General features: G+C 40.3%; 1 protein-coding gene and 1 long non-coding RNA gene across 3 annotated transcripts in view; both read right to left on the minus strand.

Annotated features, from left to right (window-relative positions):
* Positions 1–90: 90 nt before the first annotated feature.
* iqce (IQ motif containing E) lies at positions 91–11773 on the minus strand. Of its 2 annotated transcripts, XM_049014363.1 has the most exons (24): positions 11736–11773; positions 11221–11292; positions 11048–11095; positions 10675–10720; positions 10342–10488; positions 9672–9779; positions 9493–9563; positions 9225–9338; positions 9029–9079; positions 8703–8773; positions 8124–8196; positions 7408–7457; positions 7162–7319; positions 6955–7010; positions 6666–6868; positions 5917–6015; positions 4794–4893; positions 4078–4236; positions 3782–3808; positions 3201–3296; positions 2507–2637; positions 2065–2144; positions 1366–1497; positions 91–825 (listed from the first exon to the last, which is right to left on the minus strand). In XM_049014363.1, exons 1-24 carry the CDS (start codon positions 11748–11750, stop codon positions 710–712), a joined length of 2223 nt encoding a protein of 740 aa, XP_048870320.1. In that variant the 5' UTR covers positions 11751–11773; the 3' UTR covers positions 91–709. The 2 variants fall into 2 exon arrangements, with proteins under 2 accessions (XP_048870320.1, XP_048870321.1); XM_049014364.1 differs by lacking the exons at positions 10675–10720; positions 11048–11095; positions 11221–11292; positions 11736–11773 and having other exon boundaries at positions 4078–4248; positions 10338–10478.
* Positions 11774–14407: 2634 nt separating this feature from the next.
* The window catches only part of LOC125742421 (uncharacterized), a 59124-nt gene continuing 51087 nt past the window's right edge, over positions 14408–22444 (minus strand). Inside the window, exons 2-3 of the long non-coding RNA XR_007398101.1 lie at positions 15412–15628; positions 14408–15015 (exon numbers count right to left, since the gene is read on the minus strand). This is a non-coding gene — a long non-coding RNA (uncharacterized LOC125742421). The remainder of the gene's footprint in view (positions 15016–15411; positions 15629–22444) is intronic.

Here is a 22444-nt window from a genome sequence, read left to right on the forward strand (position 1 = left end):
GGTAAAGGCCCGATGCACTTAAAAACTTATCCTGGGTTGAATGATCATTTTACATTTTTGTTAAAATATTAGCATTATTCACAGAGAAAGTTACGATTTGTATAAAATGTTTTATTATGCTTAGAGGAAGTCACGCTGCAACATTTACAGTATATCAGGTGCGGTTTCACAGTCTGAACAAGAAAAACAGTTTTTATTATCAGAGTTGCTGAAAATAACAGCACTGTTTGCTTGTTTTGAAAGGGAAGCATCCATTTGTGTTCGGATATATGAAATTCACTTATTGGCAACCACAATGTCAGATATACACTCATAAAGAACAAACGTAACTTTTTTTGTGATTTCAAAAACTGTAAACAAGTTGACTGCACACATTCCAATAGAAAGGAAATATTAAAATGTGACATTTCTGCTCCACATACAGATGCGAGAAGGCACTTATTTTTAAACAACGGCAATAATAATAGTAAAACAAGATGACACAATTAGATTCATAATATTGTACATGCATTATAATATATTCAAGTGAGAGTCTTATCCAACCAGACCAAAAACCGAACTGTTCTATGCAGTTATTGGCCAGGATAAAATTTCCTCTGTGCACATGTTCTTCTCCACTGGCAAACTATACACACCCTTGTATAGACCTACAAAGGACCCATGAGAAGCCCACCGCTGAAGCGCACAAATCTGCAGTCACATGTATTCACTAGAAATAAATGTCCCGTCGTCTCAGGGGCCTGGATGGTGAAATGATGATGTCATCAGAGTCATCGGAATCCCCAGCTCTAGCAGACTCAGCAGCTGGATGGAGGTCTAGCTGTGCTGTTTGAGAAATATGCCCCATTAAATCAATTTTCAAAAATATCCCATTTCAGACTATTTAGACAGCAGCTTTTCTTCAGTAAGTCTTTAGACCACTTGAACTGTAATTTCACTTTTCCTTGGCTGCCATTTCTAATTGATGGATTGGCAGCAAATAATTAAATTATGCTAATTCTGAAAATTTATATAATCCTACAAATTATAGTGATGGCATTTTTTCCTGCTACTCCAGATTAGTGACTGACAGCAAGAATTTATTTTGGATTTCACAGGTCGTGGCACAGGAAAAGCCCAAATACCACAAAATGCTTGTTAATGAGAATGTGAAGACATGAGTTACATTTCGTACCTGTCTTACCTAAATAAAGTACTCGATGTCATCCAATAAAAAATAAAATGTATGTGTTACATTTTGAAAAGTAAATGACTGCTCTTGTTTACTATGATTCAAAGAAGCAGTCCCAGTCCTATATAACAGTATCAATGCTAGCAAAAAAACAGGAAGTGCTATATCAATGTGAGGCCTTTGGTAACACATACCTGGACCTTGTTTCCTCCTGAGAGAGGAATAGTACACATTGGACTCTGTGACACCCTGCTTCTCTTCAGTAGAGACATCAGGAATATCCTCCTCAATTTCTTCCTCATCACTTCCCACGACTCTTCTCACAGCTAAAACATGCCGGAAAACATCATTCTTTACATTCTCACATTATTACCGGCCTGCGAATAAACAGGGCTCATCTGCAGTAAATGGGAGAGCCACCTTGATCACATCAACCTCAGTAAGCAAATCAGCTGCATGCTTTGAGTTAGGGCTGGGTGATATATTGATATTACATCATGCATGTGCAACAGTCACCAGGGCTTCAGATGACAGACGAAACATTTGGCCGAACGCCAGCTTTTTGGTACTAAATAGACATTTATTTACAGATACAATTTGGTAAGCAGTATAATAGTACACCTCAAATATTAATGAGGTATTTTATGACACCCAAAAACGAATCGGTATGAACTCGGAATATCCTTATGTTTCATAAAACTAAACTGCTTACCAAATTACGAGCGTAAATAAACGACTGTTTAGTACTAAAAAGCTGGCGTCCGGCCAAATGTTTCACCTGTCATCTGAAGATCTGGTAATTATTCTGCATATGTGATATAAAATCGATGTGATATTGCCCAGCCTTACTTTCAGTGTGTGAGAATACTTTGTTGCGACATGGTCTCCCCTACCGTGTGTTTTTGATTTATACTTCTGCGTGGATTTGGAGTCCCATCTTAGTGCAGGTAATGCTGCAGGGTTCTCAGTAGGCCTGCATTAAAAAAAACAGTCAAACGAGTCAAACACATATCATTACTGCAGCTAATTGTGAGACAGCTCCGCACAGCCATAAAGTACGAACAAATCAACAATGGGGTTAAATACAGAGAACACATTTAGTTGTTGTGTACTGTGTGCTGTGGTGTGTCAACAATGACAATTAAACACTAAAATTCTAATTCTATTTAAAGTAAATGATCAACACACAAAACAATAGTGCCCATCCCACTTTAAGGAAGGTCTCATTCATTTTAAAGGTATATTATTAAGAGGCTGTTACCCCAGCCATTCACATCCAGTGTACATATTAAGGAGGTGTGGCTCTGAGACACAGGTGGAGGAGCACCTGTTCACCTGGTCGCTTTAAAAGAGCACCGAGCCAAGTGTCCCCTGAACACACACTGCAGGAGTACCACAGCACTGTCCGGAACTCCGTCACTGGTGTGACGCGGATCAACGCTCTCACTGCTTTCCGCCTGTGGGCTCTGAAAGAGAAGATGGTGCTCTTCCATATCACTGACCTTTACCTTCTTCTGACACGCATCTTTCCCAGTCTAATCCAAGACCAGCAGACAATTTCTACTACATTTATATTCTTCTTTATTAGAAATTGCCCAAACACATGATTAAGTGTCAGAAAGCATCACTGAATTATATTTACACTAATCACTGTATATATTAAATCACTGTAAATATTAAACGTACCTCTCAATCTTACACAATCTTGCTTTTACCACACTTAATACTCATGAGGACCTTGAAGCTTGATAAATACAGATTGTTTTGCATTGTCAGATAGCATTACTGCTGGGCTGTCCACGGGGAGCGAGAGTCTGTATACTATCCTTCTCCTGAGCATTTCTAACTGGGAACAGTCAGGCAATTACTCAAAGGATAGAGAGCCATCTTGTGGTCTCTTCATGTTACTGCAATACTTGTATAAATGTATGAAAGCTATGAAACCACAATGACACATCTGGGGATAATGAGAATTACTGAAGCATATTACAAAATTTTCAGACTATAATGTCAGACTAGAAAATTTTACCTTAAAGCTGGATAGCTTGCATTCATGGTTTTTAGCATTTAGTGATTTTTGCCGAGTCACATGTCCTCGTATTGCAGACTGAATTAAAATAACATCCTGCAAATACAGATACAAAGAACAATGAAGTTTCATAGTACAGCTCTTTCACCATTCATAATGTCTTAACATTAAACTTGGTAATGCAAAAGGAAAAACTCAGAGAAATTAAAAAAACACTCATAAGAATGGCATGCACATATCCATACATTTATACCAAGTTATACCTCAGTTGTTTAAAACTTTTTTTTAGCAAAAATCTGAAGTGACAGGGGAATGAAACAGCTTGTTTCAAGACTAAAATTTCTGAAGGAAACAACCTGCCACTGTGATTGGTCGAAAGTACAGACCCACGTCTGATATCAGCAAGAGGTCCACTCTGCATTTAATTTTGTTCTGAAGATACTGATCACAGCTCTCAAAACTTCCAGTCCTACTGCCAGCGCACTTATTTGCATAAGACATAATGGACAGGAAATGCAATCTCAGAACATCCAAGACAGGCAATTAAGCCAAAAATTAAATATGATGAACAAAGGATTTACCTCTTCAGAAAAGTCACATTTATGCTTCTAAAAAGGAAGAAAAAAAAAACACGCACAAACTTTATCCTGATCAACTAATTTTATGAGTAGCCTGCAACTATGGTAACACTCTCCTCATAGTCGTGACAGAGAAAACTGTGTAAAACTGTGAAAAACAAAAAAAACTGTGTACAGTGCATGTTAATTTATCTTCTATGAATGAACTAAATGTAAATATAACAGTAAAATGTCGGCGCCCCCATCTGCATGTTATAAAGGGAACCCCTGGGTCGACGTAGACAGGGAGCAGCTGCTACCTCCAGTCTGTGCTGCTGCCGACGCTGCTGGAGGCTGTTTGCTGCCATGTCCTCCGTCTCTCTGCCTTCCTGTGCAGATGCAGCCGCCTGGTGGACGTCATCTCTCAGCGATGCCGGACTCGTCTGCATCTCTCTTCTTCCACCTCCAGAGCTTTGCTCCTGAAAGATGTTTTAAAATCGTTAAAAAAAAAAAGTTTATAATTTTTTCCCTCACTCATCAAGATAACAACATGACAAACACCATAGAATCCCACAGGAATATGGGTAATCTAAGGTCTCAACCAGTCTGTAACAATGGTCACTGTAGACCCCATCAAAACCACCACCAACTCAATTTTGACGTCTAAGAATGTGAAAGGCAAAATATAAAGTTACTCTATCCATTTTTCAAACCGCTCCTTCTAGCGGAAAATGGATAGAGTAACTTTATATTATCTATCCTTCTGGGTTGCGGGGGGTCCGGAGTTTATTACACACGTGACCCAGGCGGAGACTCGAACCGGGGTCCCAGAGGTGTGAGGCACAGTGCTAATCACTGCACCACCATACCGCCCCCATAAAGTTACTCTAATAAATCTAAATTATTAGCTACAGTGTTCAGTATAATATGAGCCAGAAATTGCTTAAATGTTTCAACAATCCTCATCATGACTGTAGGTTGTTAGGAATATGAGGGACAGTATTAAATAGCATTAAGAAGATCGTCGGTTTATTACCAGTTCACCATGCTGCGAAGATTTTAGTGTCAAATGTCTTTCCTCTTCCAACTGGGACTCCAAAATGTTTATTTTTTCTGTCAGTTTTTCAATCTCCTCCCTGGGTAATGGGGTGGGGGTGCAACAGACAATTAAATTATACCTAGGAAGGCTATGATTACCTTCTAAACTGTGAAGGAAGTGTAAGTAATTTAGAAGACATGATCAACACAAGCACATTATCAGTAAACCCAGGAGGCGTTGAATATACAGCAGGGGAAATAATAAAAGTATTGAACACATCAACATTTTCTCTGGTAAATATATTTCAAACAAGGCAATTCGCATGAAATTTTGGTAATAAATCAAGAAACACACAAATTTAAAGAATTCACAACAAACTAAATAACAAGTTCTGTGTAATAAGGTGGAGTGACATAAGCAAAAAAGTATTGCACATGTAATACTTAGTGGAGACGTCTTTATAGTGACGCTTCAAGACGTATGAAGAAACTCGTAGCCTACACTGCTCAGGTGTGAATTTCACCCATCCCTCTAAACAGAATGTCTTTAAATCTTGAAGATTCTGGGGGGCCTCTTGTGAACCCTGATCTTTAGTTCCTTCCACAAATGTTCAACTGGATTTAATTCATGTGGTCAACTGGGCCATTCTAACAACTTGATTTTCTTTCTCTGAAACCAACTGAGAGTTTCTTTTGCTGTATGTTTTGGACCGTTGTCCTGCTGGACGTTGGGTCCCCACAAGACTTCTGACCAGGGAGTCAGAAAGAGTGAAGATTTAAAAACAAAATAGATATGAGAGATGTATTTTGGGGGTTAGTGTCTGGCTCAGCAGGTTAAAACATTGTGCCTGTGATCGGAAGGTTGCCGGTTCAACTCCCAGAGCCAACCGATGATGATGCCATCCGAATCAGGGCCCCTAATCCCCAGCTCCAGGGGCACTGCACACTGGCTCACCCAGTGCTGTGACCGGCAACCTTGCTCTCACTTGTGTGTCTCATGGAGAGCAAGATGGAGTAGGTGGAAAAGACTTTTCCCCACAGGATCAATAAAGCATCACTGTTCTATTCACTGAGAAAATGACTAGCATACAATGAAAAGGAAATGAACTGAGCAGATGTACTTGAAATGGTGTCGGGCCTGATCACGCTCTGTCGCCTTCGCCCGCTCGACGTCCTTCACGGCTCGGGCCCTCTCTGCGGACAGTCTCTTTATCTCGGCGCTGAGGTGAGGAGAGGCGAAAGGGGCAGTGACAGAGTTACGCATGTCACCATGTCTTCTCTGTGTGCTCTCAGAAACATTGTTGGCATATCGCTTAGAAGACGGCTGTGTGCTCAGGATCCACAACGTTACAAATTAACTCTTTCAAGTACTCAAATAAGCTAAGAGGTAAAAGAAGCCTTAGGAGGGATCCTGCTGTGGTGCCTGTTAGCGAGGCCTAAAGACCTAAACTAGACCAGTGTATAAATACATCAATGGTTATTACTGGCCAGTGCTTTGCAGTGATGACTTATATAAGGACTGATGGACAGCTTTCACGCTCCCACCGTGACACACATGTGAAATAAACTAAAAATAAGTAAAGGAATAACCACGTAATTTTGTTTAGAATTTGCTAGTGATGGCCAAATGAAGCTTTGTGAACCAATTGCTATATTTTCTGACACCATTAGATGGTGCTCTCGATGCAAAAAAATCATACCTCAAAGCAAATCAATAACACCATCTAATGGGGTTAAAAAATACAGGAAATGGTTCATGAAGCTTCATTTGGCCATCATTAGAATTTGCCTTATTCTTCCTTAACAGTTATGGCATAAATTGTCACTATGGCAGAGAGAGGGGCACAAGGCAACACTACATCCTCCTTACTCTCTGTTTGCAAGCTCCTTCTGGAGGTTAGTCCTCTCTTCTCGGTGCCTCTTGACTATCCCCCGCAGGCGGGCACACTCCTGACGTGCCTCTTTTTCACTGGGGTGTGCAGGCGCCCCCTGTGGGATGGGGTCTGCCTCAGCCACTTCTGTGTTTGTGCTGGTGGACTTGGTGCCATTGCCAGAATCGGCATCCTTGATTTTCTGGAAGAGAAATTTGACCTCAGGATTGTTTTTTTTTACGCATTATCAATCCTGGCCCTACATGAATTCCGGTCCTTGGTATTCACCTTTTCCAACTCAATCACCCGTCTCACCAGCCGCTGTTTGCTCCAGTCGGAATAGCCTGGAACAGGGAAAGTCAGGGCATATCAATAGCACAAGAAACCCAATTAAGCTCACATCAAAGGAATGACATATCCCTAAGATCACTGCCAGACTGTACATAAATTGGAGAAATATTGCGTGAAAAGCGATCAGGAGTGAATGAAGCGAACCTCTCGATGTGCTGGAGGGACTTCCCATCGCTCTCCTGACCTCCTCCCTAAGAGCTTTATTCTCTTCTTCCAGGTGCTTGACGTTTTTTGACAGCTTAAGGACGGCTGCATTAAGAACCTTCTGCTGTTTCAGATGTGCTCTGTTCTCAGCAGTATTACTGCAAATAGACAGAGAGACATTTTAATGATGCCCCCCTTTGAAAAGCTATCAATATATTTACAATAGCTCTTAAAACACTTTAATACCTCTTCTCTGTTGACTCTGCACTGGCTAGTAAGACTCTTAGTCTCTGCACCTGAGTAAGATAATAGTGTTTTTAATCATCATGGGGTACATAATTAATAAATACACATCCATCCATCGATCTGCCCATTCATCTTTCACAACCACATGAAGTACACAATTCTTGTCAACCTGGAGCCTACTCTAGAAGAAACAAGAAGCGAAGAGGCACTTTTCGTGGAATTACAATTTCAAGGCACACAGTAACACACAATCAGGCACTATGAGCAATTTAAAGACAGCAATCAATCTAACTGCATACCCCAGGAATCACACACAGACAAAGTGAGACAAGCAAACTCCATACATTGAGCCACTGCCCACTGAACCACTGTGCTGCTTAAATAAATAAATATAAATTCAGTAATTCAGTTTTTTGGTTATTTAATTTAAACTGCTTACATGCTAGATATGTCAGGAGAAATATTTAGACTGAAATATAGCGCAAAAACAATATTCAGTTTAATTTTATTTATATAGCGCTTTTATCGAGCAACACTCTTACAAAGCACTTCATGGAGTCCTGGGCCTGAGGCCCTCAGAGAGTAAGCCTGAGGCAACAGCTGCAAGGAATTCTATCAAAGAGAAGAGGAAACCTTAAAAGGAACCAGACTCAAGGGGGAAGCCCACCCACCGACAGCTGGAACTACAAGTTCACATAGGATCAGTGCGGACATACCTCCTCATAGTATGTCTCCACAGTAATCTTCAGTTCTTCTATGTTGGTAGTCTTCAAATCACTTTGTAGTTTGCTAAGGATTATGAAATATGTCATTATTAGACAATCGGTCTACATAAGACCCCTTGGCAGCAGACAGTATAAACAGCTAAGGAGGAACACTTGGGATGGTCATAACATTTGTTAGTACATAGTCCACATCCATGCAGTTGTATCGTTGAGCTAAAATGCTGCTTTGAGCTAAAGTATTTCAGTGCAATTTAATTCTAGATGTGCAGAGAGGCTCTGGGACGTGCAGTTAAAAAATAGATTCAAACTAATTAACCTGAGACTGATCTGGTGATTGTCCATTATGGCAAAGGCAAATGAAACGATGTAAGGGTGTTATACGGAAAGAATGGCATGCATACATTGTTTCTCTGCCTCTATTCCTTTGTACTCATTAAGTAGATCTTGATGTTTATTTTTAGAAATATTGGGGTGGTGTATGACTCATTAGGTTAATGGTCTGTGCCTTTGGGTTTAGTTCTAGCACTTAGAACCCAGAATTACTATAATGCAGGAAATAAGCCATCTCACTTTAATGCAGTATCCTTCTCTTTGCATTGCTGTTCAAGCTTCAGAATCTTCTGCTTCAACCCATAATAGACCTGCAGGAGAACATAATTAATCCAATAATTCAAGTTATTCTGCAGGATCAGTTTGGAATGGGTGTAATGTTGATCTGCTGCTGTCCCATGGAAATGACAGAGGGGAAACCATACAGATACAGACACTACAGATATAGCCCATCACCAAAAATACCAGTGCCAAAATATACCTATATATACATCATAGCAACTGAGAATGAAGTTGTTTTTAAAGTGAGATCAGTTTTGCTAAAAGAGAATCAACAAAGAACTTACTGAACTCAGGTCATTCTTTTTGTCAACCAAGCTTCTTGTGTATTCAGATCCCTAAAAAAAATCAAATAAAAAATGATGCTTGCTCTAAATAGCAACTTCTGTTTAGTACCTGAAATGACTGATGTCAGAGCATGAGCTGAAGCGACACACACGTCAGTGGGCGAAAAGCAAAACCACATAGCTGTCCGCCTTTTACCTTGATAGGGTCTAAGAGCTGCTCAATCTGTTTCTCCTTTTTGCTGTTTTCCTCTTCAAGTCTACGGATTCTGGTTTTCATGACATCATTTTCAGACTTGTGAGCCTGCAGACACTGAAAAGGAGAACAAACACATCAGTTATTTTTCTTGTTACGCTCAAGGATGGCTCCCTTCTTATATTCTATATAATGGTGAGTCCACAAATTATAGTAGCAAATAAAAAAGTTTTTAAAAAGAAATTTTCCAAAACTCTTACGAAACTTGTACCTTCTTCAGCTCGATAATCTCATCGTACATGTCTTCTTTCTCTTTGAAGTCTGGTGTCCCTGGAATATAGCCTGAAAATAACAGGGGAAGAACAAAAACGGGCAAATCTCTGGTAATACATCATAAGCACATACAGGGCAAGGCTTCCATTAGCCTTTTTTGCTAGTTATTGTAGTCACCATTGCTGGAAGAGCGGGAATACTTCGGCTTCCTCATCCCAAAAGCTTCCTTCAGGTACTCTGGCATGTTGGTGGAAGTGGAGTGTTTAGCTTGATTCCCCTCAATATCTGCTTTCAGAGTTTGCAAGAGTGATCGAAGAAACGTGAGGTTATTACACCTGCAGGAATTGTGAGGCCTGGTCAACACGTACTTGGGTATTTTTAAAAACGTCGTTTTTTTCTGTGCGTTTTGGCCTTTCGTCCACATTCAATCAGTGTTTTAGGTCACTGAAAGTGGAGCTTTTGTGAAACCGCGTCCAGGGTGAAGATTTTCAGAAGCGCTTTCAATGTCGACGTGTACACAGGGAAAACAACGTCAGATTGTCCACTTTGATTGATGTCAATGTGTGCACTGTTCGCTGTTTATAGTACATTAGCTGTTTTTAGCCTAGCAGAACTGGCAATAAGGCTGCTAACTGGCCAGCATTTCCTTACGGTCAGTTATATTGCTGCTTGCTGGTTTGGCATGCTCTTGATATTTTAGCATTTTAGCGTCTTCCTGTGGTCAGAGATTTTTTTAATAATGGAGGAGGAGGAAAAGCATCATTTTTAAAAATACCCATATATGTGTGGACAAGGCCTAAGTGTTTCACCATAGCACTTGTGCAGGCAGAAAGCTGTGCGTACAGACCGACTCCGCTTTTGAGAGACGTCACCCAGAAGTCCCTAGGCACACGCGTGGTTAAGGTTTCACTGTGTGGGACCCCGGTGGCTTTCAATGAATTCCACACTGCAGCTTTTTTTGGATGGAGGTTGGCACTTGTCATATATGGTGATTCTAAAAGCAAAAATTACACTAATATTAATACATTAATATTACGTCAACCACACACTACAAAAAGTTGATAAAGGTCACAAAACAGGTGGATGCTCAAGCACAGTATGTATTCCATTAGAACTAAATATACTATTAAAATCAAACGATAACTTATTAACATATGTGTGGTACAGCAGACAGTCTTACTAGGAGATGGGGGTGGTTTTGAAGGTGTTTTCTTTTTCTTGAGTCTCTGAAAAGAGACGTAGCCATAGATTAGTTTATCGACAATACTACACATGACACATAATATAGGCCATAGAAAGATCTGCAAGCCATAGTTTTGCACTGGTTTATAAACATTGTTTTGCGCTCCATATATGTATAGGTTATATATGAGATGTATAACAATTAAATATATGAGATGTATTACGATAAAAAAACTCTACAGTAATCACTCTTGCATCAAGTACAGCAAAACAAGAGATAAAAATCAAGAAAAACTAAGACAACAAATATCACTAAGAAGATTTAAACTGCTTCGCAAAATTTGACATAAAACTATATGAGAAACATGTACCTGTCCAGCATTTGAGATAAAGGTGTCAACTGAAAGTCCATCTTCTCCCTAAATGCATTTAGGCGACGACAAACGATATTAGTATCTATTGCCAGATAGTTTCTAAATCTGGGTGACAAACAGAAATGAACGTTATTCATTTTTCATGCCGATGATACAAACTAGCTTCTTACCAGATCTTCTAGTTCTTCTTCCGTCTGACAATCACTGACTGCTGCTGACATGCTGAATATATCTGAAATGATCTATTTCATAACGATAAGCTAGGGAAACGATATATTTGAACACAGCGCATCCGATCATGTCTTAGTCAAACGGTCATAATGTGTAGCTATCTTTCTTCTACTTGCAAAGTTGAACTGCCCAGTTAACTACATTGAACTATTTTTTATTGACGCTGAGGAATAGATGACATGCACGGTTTTGCAGTGCACTGATATCCTTCCGTCCTTCTGCTTCATTTAAGCAAACCCTCAAGAGGAGCCCCGAAGGTAAGTCACTGATGCTAGCTAGCGTAGCACAAATGTGAACGAGTAACGGCTTACAGACACATTCAAACTCGCTAAACTTGTTCGTTCAAACTTATTTTTCTTTATTAAAAATTAAAATACCTTCTTATCACTCTTGTATTATATATCCATGACAGTAATACATCGTATAATCTAGAAAGACTACTAATTTACTGAACCTGTTCACACTGCATTTTCCCTGTTATTGCTCTCAGTATTGCAGTCGTCTAGCAACCAGCAGCACACAGAAAACATCATCGCCTTCTGGACAATCAGGTGCTAACCCGGGATTCGAGAGTAGAGCCATAATACCAAAGGTTTCCAGATAAAGCGTCATGAAAATGGACTATTCTTTCATTTTGTATCAAAAGGCAGGGTTACAGTCGAACAATATATATGTTTTGCTGTTAGTGGGCTGAATTTACTTTAGAATATACGGATTAGAAAAAAATGACTGGCAACGATCATTTTTAAGTACCTTAAAAAGTACTTTTTTTCTGGCAATTCTAACTCCAAGTTCCGTCGAATGGAATTGTTTCACGGGGATTCAAACTCGGGGAATCACCTTATTGGCCAAATTATTACGTTTTTTTTCTCCAAATAAATCATATGGTATTATTACGGTTCATATAATGATCGGAGTTATGGCAAAGATCGGAAGGGCTGTTATATGTATAGACAACTGATCTGTTTAAGGCAGCTGGGCTTTCAAATATTCATTTCTACATTACCCTTATAGACTAGACATACAACAAGTATTTCGTCTTTATCTATGTATGTGGACGTATTTGAAAGCGTGTAGTATATAGTCAATCAAACCTCTTCTGGTGACGGTTATGGTATACACTACCAGTGAAAAGTTTTTGCACACTCTGAGATTTGCTACATTTGCATGTTACTCACTTAACATTTACGAAAAATACACTCAGTATTCTTTGGTAAGACAGTTTACACTATGTTCACCATTTGATTACCTTTATTTGCAAAAAAATGTCCTATCTGATTAATCAAAGTAACCTCCTCTAGCAGTTATAACAGCAGAAATAAAAACTCGAGGCTTTCTTTCTACAAGGGATGTTACATATTTTTCTGTTTCCTTGGATGAAACAGGTAACTAGTGGATTTAAAGTTAAAGGTCAGCCTAGAATTTCATTGCCACACAACCAGTTAAGATGTCAGACATGCACTGTTGCATACTCTTTCCATGCTATAAAGGAAACTTGCTTTATTTGACTTATATTTTCATTTACAGTTGTTCACTCAAATTTCCAATGTCTAACAAGAATAAAAAAAAATAGCAGTTAATATAAACCTTATACTAGGGAAAAAAATGACTTTTCCTCGAGGATGTGGAAGACAATCATGAGTCAAGTATCATGAATCACTTTATCAACCATACTAAAGACACCATATATTCACTAAAATATTCGGTAAACTATTATGTAGTTTCATCTCACTGAAAAATAACTTTATACATTTTTGTACTTGTACATTCATCTGTGTCTAGCAGATTCAGTGACACTGTTGTGCTCCTTCACCTTCCAGAAAAGTCCCTGCTCTCTCACCAAAACACATCCTGAGTAGAGGTATCGGCTTATTGCAAAGAAAAAAATGGCTTTTAAATAGAAGCTTATAATGCAGTTTAAATCCTATTGCTAATAGATAAAGTAATTGTTTAAATCTCTTTCACTTGTTTTTAAAGCAAAATTCTTCTTTAGGGATTTAAATGGTGCATTTCTTTTGTGTTTAAGCCAAACTGAAATAAACGGATGTTGTCACTATTGCCTGAAACCTCCAAGGGTGGCAGTTTGAATGGTTTGAATCCTACGCCTACTCTGGTGAGGATGTTCTCCCCTTACAGCGTAGGTTTCCTTCTACTGTCCACAATTATGCAGCTACAGTAGGTGAACAAAACTTGCTTACAGAATACATGCCAGGGCTGCCAATTCTCATGCATCTGGCATGACACTGATGCGAATCTGACAAGTATAGCACGGTTTTATATTTAATAAGTTTGTAAAGTTCCATAATCATACTGTTGTTCGTTTTATTAATGGCCTGTATTTAAGTACAGTCCAAGCATCAGCCTTATAATATGTCACTCATTGGCCACAGTACTCACAGTAGTAATATCGGCTTCTGCATTGACCTTCTAAAAACCCCTGTTGGACAACCACTACACTGCATCATATTCAACCCATGGGAACAATATTAAATGTTCTGGCAACCAGTTATAGTACTTTAACTTGTAATGCGCTACACTGAAGCATGGTCATCTGGTAAGATCTTCAGCTAAACATTCCTACTCTACCCATTTCCCCGCCCCCGCTTCTGTTCCACCTCTGTAACATTACTGTCCAGGAGGCTGTGCTCAGAGAACACAGTATGTGTTGCAAAACCTTCCCAGCCAGCCAGTTTGCCATGTGTGGTATACACTAGTGGCCAAAATTGTAGAAACACTTCCAGCTTTTAGAGATTGCAGAACTTCATTCAGCTGTTATGCCAGTTACTTACTTAATCATCCAATGTAAGATATTTGTAAATATTCTTTGTTTATCAGCATTAAAGCCAATATTCATGTAGTAATTATTAAAGTGTAATGCCAAAAATGCTAGGTGTTTCCACAATTTTGGCCACTAGTGTCATGATCCTGGAGCGCGGGTAATGCGCATGGGCTGGCGAGCGGGCAGAAAGCAGGCTGGCAGACAGAGTACGGGCAAACGGGGGATTTATTAGAAACGGGCAGGGCTGTACGGGACAAAAGCTCGAACATCGACAAACGTCAATGACGGACAAGGAACGAAGGCAAGACTGAAATAGACAGGACTGGGCAAAAATAATCGGACACAGCTGGATACGATCAGGGAAGCACACGTGGATGATCAGGGGGGCGTGGCACACACGAGGATCGCACGAGGTGGGCATGACAACTAGTATGTATCTTAAAATTATATTAATAAATACAAAATTACACTACAAAAGTACAAAATTAGCCATACCTTCAAAGCACAAATGATATGATATAAAAGATGTTTATAAGGCTGTAATGTGTTTACATCAACACTATCACAGTTAAGATTAAACTGTAAGCAGATATATGCTTTACCAGAATCAATACCCATACATTTAGTCAAACTCTACAGAAAGATGAATAAGCTTGGCCCAGTAGGTGTGTGTATTTTGATTGTTGGAGGTGGTGTGTAAGTGCAGATCTAACAGACCACTACAGAGTAGACGGGATAGATTGTCAAAGAGTATAGCAGAGCTTGTACTACAGTGGTGTGTCTGTGAATCAGTGTATGTGTGTGGGATCATGCTTGCAGGTCATTTCAGCAGCCAGCAGGAGGTGCCAGATGATCATGTTGAAAGCAGACCAGTTCACTGTGGCTTCTCTTAGGGTTCCTGGCCTCTACTCCCTCATCTCTCTTGTCGAGCGATTTCACGAACGGCAAGTCACACCTACGAAAGAAATATCCAAAAAAAGAAATAAACAAATGGGGCCATCAACTTTGCAAAGGTTATGGGTTCTAATCCCAGGGAGCACACATAAATTTTGACCCTTCCCTCTCATGTAAGTCACTTTAGATAAAAGAGTCAGATCAAATTAGTATATGTAAATATAAAACATGTCCAGGCATCCTAATTTGACACTACATTAAGGGCCCTGCTCAAGGCCCCAATGATGAAATCATTCCGCTAAACATGGGATTTAAACTGGCAACCTTCTGTTGAATTCCTTATCCATAAAGTCACACACTGCTTACAATTAAGTTATTTGAGTTGGAGAGCTAGGAACAGCAGCTGAAGAGAGCATGTATATGTATGCAATTCAATCGACACAAGACTGGCACATACCTGAGCTTGCTCTCCAAGGTGATGACCTCACAGGACATGACGGCATTCACTCCCTGGTCCTTATCCTCAGCCACCTCCATAACTGATCTGCTTGATGTCCCTGCCTTGAGTCAGTAGGAAGTAAGGTATTAGACCACTTCAGTGAGGGCTTCCTGAAGAGCAGCTGGTCTGGGATCTCTCCCAGCAGCAGCTCTGCCGCAATTAGGAGCTTGTGCACCTGTGACACAACCACAAGGAATTATGATGGAGAGAGGGCATTTTTAATGACTAGACAGCACTGTGGGAAGATGGGAATCAGACTGATACTGAATTCTCAGACAAAGAGCAGTCACGCTTCTGGGTTACACTCTCATGAATGAATGTGTGCTGGTATATTCTCTATATTCTCTGAGGGAAAGAAATCTCATTAGCTTTGTGCTAACTGTACCAATCAAACAATAATTCAGACAGTTACACCAGGAGTAAGAAAGGCAAGTGATTGTCTAATACATACAAAAACAGGGTGTCTGCAGAAATCCTGATGTGAAATTTTATTTAGCCTTTATAAGACTTTATTTAATGTCACTTCAAGTAGGGTCGGGGAAAATAATAATAATTATCGCAATATAATTTCCCTCAATATCAATATGAGAACTGCTCCATAAAAGTTCAATATAAATTAAGACCAAGCATGTTGCTGGCAACACACTTTGAGTCACAGAATGACGTCAAGTTCTTTGTGACTCCTTGTCAGGAATGACATTGGAGCACAAGGGCAGGCACAGCTGTGAAAACACAAATGGGGGTTTTATTGAACAAATAAGAGAATGAAATATGGCAGGCAGGCAGATGACTGACAAAATCTTCAAAAGAATAGGGCAACTCATCCAGAGAGCCGGTAAGTGAAAAGCAACCCATTCGATAAGGTTAATCCAGCAAGATTCTAAAGGAAAGTCCACAGTGAAATTCGGTCCATGGGAAATCCCTACAGTAATAATCCACACAGAATTACGAAATGATAGGTGTCAGGTGGCAGGGAGACACGGACCCAGAAATGCGGTATGAAATGATCTTTATTAGATCTTCAGGGCTAAGGGCTTTCCAAGGGCGAGACAGGTAGAATGGTCGAGGACAGAAGGTTTGGTCGGAAGCCGGGGTGGTCAACCTGACAGGCAGGCACGGGACACGGAGATGGGGGGAAGGGGAGACGAGAGGTCCGGGGGCTGGCAGGGAGGGCTGCACAGAAGGTTCAGGGTCGAGGGCTGGTCTGGGGAAGGAAAGTCGGCAAGGTAAGGGACACATGGAAGGTAGACAGGAGCGGGTAAGTTTGAAGGTAAGACAATAGACAATAGAGCGCTCGGTATTGCAATGAAAGATCTGCAAATACTTTGCAACCAAGGTTGCGTCTGTTCTCCATTTCTAGCTTTCCGTGTCAGGGTCTAATTGGTTGCCTCCATGAATCCACTCCCGGTGGGCATGACAATAGGTAGAATGTGGCAGGATTTTTTTCAGCCGTGACTAAAATAAACTGTTCATCTTCTCTCTCAGACTTGTGAAATGTGAAATGCTGTTCGATAGTTACGGCCAAAACGACGATTCATGAACCATTTGCGATATTTTTTCACTGTTCACTGATATTTGGAAATAGTTTGTCACCTTCTGGTGATAAAAGAATAGTTTAGAACTGATTTCTGATTTCTTCAGCTTTAACTCAGGGCTAAAAATAAGCATTTAACCTGAAAGAAATAATGATTCAATATCCATCATGATAATCATTGATATCAGCATATGGAAGATTTTATTCTGATAATATTTTTGGCCATATCACCCAGCTCTACCGTCAAGCCAAACTTAAGGCTAAACTGTAAGCAGAAATATGCTTTACCAGAATCAATACCCATACATTTACAGTAATAAACCAAATTTTACAGTATGATGATTAAGTTATTGGTGCTTCAATTATCAGAAATCCTCCTATCAGGAAACTTCACCCAAAACAGGACCAGTGGGCTTAGATTAGGATATTCAGTGTCCCATTCTCCTACATAACGGGCATGCAGAGCAGTAAATTAACAGATTCTGGATTTACACTTTTCCATGGATCGCTGCTGCAAAGGCAATGCCAAGATACCCAGCTATTGTGTGCTCTGATGCTACTTTTAGCACCAATTGTTGAACTTTTGTTCAAATAAATACATGCAGACATGCATACCTACATACAGCCGTGGCCAAAAGCTTTGAGAATGAGACGGTCTGCTGCATCAATTTTTATGATGGCAATTTGCATATACTTCAGAATGTTATGCAGACTGATCAGATGAATTTTAATTAATTGCAAAGCCCCTCTTTGCCATGAAAATGAGCTTAATCCCCAAAAAAACATTTCCATTGCATTTGAACCCTGCCACCGAAGGACCTGCTGACGTCATTTACGTGATTCTCTCGTTAACACAGGTGAGAGTGTTGATGAGGACAAGGCTGGAGATCACTCTGTCATGCTGATTGAGTTAGAATAGCAGACTGGATGCTTTAAAGGGAGGGTGGTGCTTGAAATCTTTGTTCTTTCTCTGTTAACCATGGTTACCTGCAAGGAAACATATGCAGGCGTCATTGCTTTGCAGGTGTGAGGGCATCTGCATGCACAGTGAGGTAAAGACTTTTGGCCTGGTGTCAAGAAGGGCAACAAAGAAGCCACTTCTCTCCAAGAAAAACATCAGGGACAGACTGATATTCTGCAAAAAGTATCTCTTGGGGTTGGACTGCTGAGGACTGGGGTAAAGTCATTTTCTCTGATGAATCCCCTTTCCGATTGTTTGGGGCATCCGGAAAAAAGATTGTCCAGAGAAGAAAAAGTGAGCGCTACCATCTGTCCTATGTCATGTGTGGGGTTGAGCCTCAGCCAAGGGAGTATGCTTACTCATTATTTTGCATAAAAACACAACTATGAATAAAGAATGGTACCAAAACATCCTCCAAGAGCAACTTCTCCCAAGCATCCAAGAACGGCTGATGATGAAAAAGGTCTTTTCCAGCATGATGGAGCACCATGCCAGAAGATAAAAAAAGATAACTAAGTGGCTTGGGGAAGAAAACCTCAACATCTTGAGTCTTTGGCCAGACCCAAGACCTTAATCCCATTGAGAACTTGTGGTCAGTCCTCAAGGGGCGGGTGAACAAACAAAAACCCACAAATTCTGACAAACTCCAAGCATTGATTATGCAAGAATGGGCTGCCATCCCTCAGGATTTTACTCAGAAGTTGATTGACAGCAGCAGGGTGTGCAGAGGTCTTGTGAAAGAAGTGCCAACACTGCAAATACTGACTCTTTGCATAAACTTAATGTAATTGTCAATAAAAGCCTTTGACATAATTTTCACAATTATTTCTAGAATTTTCCATTGAATTTTTTCAGACTGTGGGTAACTGAAATTCTGGAAAGTTAAACCATAGATATTAGCACTGTTGCCTCACACCTCTGGGACCCGGGTTCTAGTCTCCGCCTGGGTCACATGTGTGTGGAGTTTGCATGTTCTCCCCATGTCGTCGTGGGGTTTCCTCCGGTTTCCCTCCCCCAGTCCAAAAACTAGGCTAATTCTAGATTATTCTCAAATTCTTGTAGAAAGTGAGCCTCTTTGAAGTCACTGAAGTGAGTTCTTACCCAGAGCAACATTACCTGGGTCACCTTAGGATGAAAAAAAAGCAAGACAGGATATCAAACTGCCCAATGTTAAACCTTTGGATCCAAGCTCTTGTTCTTTATTTTTTTCAAATTGCCATAACTTGTGCCTGAGGCTAAGATCATTAAACCATTCCAGAAGTTTCATTGTTAGAAGCAGGGGGCTGGAGGAAGGCCCTGTATGCCAGCAGGAGGTACTTGATAAATGTGGGGTCCACCACCGAATGCTCCTCCATGAGGTGCATGGTTAGTTGCTCAGCACTCCCCTAGGAATGAGCCACAGAAGCAGGTGGGTCACAATGCTTAAAAAGGGAAATTAGCAGCACTGCCGTGCAGAGGGTGCGGCATTGGTGTCAGGAGGGAAGAAGGTACACATAGATTACAACAGAGATCCTGAGTATGGGTAACGGCAAGTGGAAATTTAAAATAAACTACTTTTTTCCCCCACTAAAGACCTAAAATTGAGCATAACATGATAGGAGCAGCGTCAGAGTATCCTAAAATAACCTTTGACCTGAAATTCTCATGCTTACATCAGTTTTTCTTAAAGCTCAACTGCAACTGTTAAGTTTACTTTTTAAATTGTGTCTGCGCAAGAAATTAATAAATAATGCTTTTTGCCAATAAATACAAAACATACTTTAGTTCAGTTTTAATTTCTTTAACAATTACACTACTAGGATTTTCAGGAAGTAATAACATCAATCATAGACATGTCATGTCTCAGCTCCTGCTGGCAGACAATATCCAGCTGTTAAAATGAGACCTTTTCTTGATGCAAGTATGACCCTATAGAGAGAAAACCATCTTCATCCCACATATAATCAAGTCACAGTTCTATCTAGGGATGCTGTAAGGGAGGGAAATCAGGACAATTCCAAGGACCCCTGAGTGACAGGGGGCCTAAAAATGTATAAAGTAATTGGATTGGTCTGAACTGGGGGGGGGGGGGCAATGTGATATGCTTTCATAGGGTCCAAAACCTTCTAGCAACGCCTCTGGTTCCATCTCAAAACTTTCACAGAAATGTAGCAACATTGGTTGGTGACAGGACTTAGAAATAATGACAATATTAGTAATCAAGGGGGGCAGCATGGTGGTGCAGTGGTTAGCACTGTTGCCTCACACCTCTGGGACCCAGGTTTGAGTCTCCGCCTGGGTTACATGTGTGTGGAGTTTGCATGTTCTCCCCATTTCGTCGTGGGGTTTCCTCCGGGTACTCCGGTTTCCCCCCACAGTCCAAAAACATGCTGAGGCTAATTGGACTTGCTAAATTGCCCGTAGGTGTGCATGTGTGAGTGACTGGTGTGTGAGTGTGCCCTGTGATAGGCTGGCCACCCATCCTGGGTTGTTCCCTGCCTCGTGCCCATTGCTTCCGGTATAGGCCCACCACGACCCAGTAGGATAAGCGGTTTGGAAAATGGATGGATGGTTAGTAATCAAGAACTAGGGTAAGGCAGGTGGACATTTTACTTTAAACTACAAAACAAGAGATTAAAAAAAGATAAGTATAAACAATATATATGCTTATCTACTGTGCTAATGGTTTTTTTTAATATATATTCTATGATATTCAGTGCGTAGATACTGCCCATATGACAGGAAGCAACTTGAATTTTTAATACTTCTCACCTAAGTATAAAATCAAAAGCATTAACGAGAAACTGAAAAATCCGGGTTATTTATGAAGAGGTGCTTAAAGGATTTGGTGAACCTGTATAAAGTTATCTAACAGGAAACAAGGTTACAATATGGAAAGGACAGAAACTTTAGGCTGGGAATCAGGCAAAAATATTAAATGTATCGATGAAAAGTCTCACCCTAATAAGAACTCGGAGGTGCGGGGGTGGTCCTGCTTGCGGTGCTTCTTCTCCATGACCATCTTAATGATCTCCTCCACCTTCTGCAGGCTTCGCTCCTTCTGCGCTCAGGTCATCAAGATGTGTATCGCATCACCTCAGAGATGGAGATGCACATCTCTAACTAGGTTTCATTGTTTTAAGCATCAGTCCATCCACTTTATGTACCTGCTTGTTCTTCCCAGATAGCAATTGATTGCGAGGCCTGCAAGTCAGCAGATCCGATTTACTGTCAGTCATGTTTTGCGACGCCGTGCAGGGTGGGGCTCCAAGAATCTTTCACGCTCCATTTTTCGTAGCAAACGCGAGTTAGGCACGGAACTTCGGCACGTGAGTTCGCACAGGACTTCGGCACGGGCTCGCAGAGCGGACGCGCGCGCGCTGTCATTTTCAAATGGGAGGTGGAAAGCTGAGAAGAGCCGTTCGTCAGTCCGTCAAAGTTACTGTTCAAGGTAAGTCAGTGCTTTAGTTTCTCCGGACCAGCAGTTTAACATGTAATTGCTATATTTCTTGAATATCTTATGAAATGTTTTGAAACTAATTTTAAATTTCTTCTTTTAACATCCCTGTCCATACCCTTGCTAATTGAGTCTTCAACTTTCAAACAGCACCAGTACAAAATCACTTTTACAGGTAAAATTTAGCCAAACTATTTCCCCAAATCTTGTGAGGTATTCGTCTGAGCATGTTAAGCGTTACCGTGATTTTTTTGTTTTAATTCCCGTTTTTTTTAAACTACATTTCAGACTTTGATTTCTGCCTCGGGTGTGAAATCAAACCACCCTGCACCTTTGGGTCTGCCTGGATATAGAATCATAGGAATGACATAATAAAGAATAAATCTGTAAAAGAATAAGAGAATAAATGCGGAATAAGAAGGTAAAATGCTAATTATATATAATAAAAGGAATATAAATGGTTTTCTTTATTGCTTTTCTCGGAGAGCCAAGCTGTCAGTCAGCTGGAAGCAGCGTGTGCTTTTCTGTGTCTCCAGACACCTAAATGGATGTTTATGTAAATGTTTTTTTTTTCTTTTCACTTTTATGTTTTAGTAATTATTTTAATTTTATAGATTTAGAATCGTATTTTTTTTATTCAAAGTTGATTTATTACTGTGTGCATTAACAATAAACATACTATAAAGGGAAATAATTTGTTATGGCATTTAATCCAGGCTCAGAATACTGGACAACTAAATGTTAAGTTTCACTTAAAATAGATTGTATAATATTTGTAGGTGTAGCAAAAAAAGGCATAAAATTGGTTTTGGTCACTACAGATATTTCTGCACCACAATTTAGGTCAAATGAGCCACTTCCGAACGCATATAGATCAGATATGGATCTGGAATGTATTATATCGATTTCAATAGGATTCGGGTAGATTCAGACTCATGTCCGCCGTGGATCCGTTTTGCGGATCCGGACCGAGGGTACCGCTTTTGGCAAAGTGATGTCACCCTGCAATGCATTATGTGCATTTAACTCCGCCTGGGTCACATGTGTGCGGAGTTTGCAT

The sequence above is a fragment of the Brienomyrus brachyistius genome, chromosome 5 (assembly GCF_023856365.1).
Source record: "Brienomyrus brachyistius isolate T26 chromosome 5, BBRACH_0.4, whole genome shotgun sequence".
Classification (NCBI taxonomy): domain Eukaryota; kingdom Metazoa; phylum Chordata; class Actinopteri; order Osteoglossiformes; family Mormyridae; genus Brienomyrus; species Brienomyrus brachyistius.

What these genes read in the sequence shown, in the direction of transcription:
- iqce (XM_049014363.1), bottom strand. An exon ending in GCAGAGTCAACAGAGAAGAG is followed by an intron (nt 7,320 to 7,407) that starts GTATTAAAGTGT and finishes GTCTATTTGCAG; the next exon opens with TAATACTGCTGAGAACAGAG. An exon ending in TGCTCTTTTAAAGCGACCAG is followed by an intron (nt 2,145 to 2,506) that starts GTGAACAGGTGC and finishes TTTTTAATGCAG; the next exon opens with GCCTACTGAGAACCCTGCAG.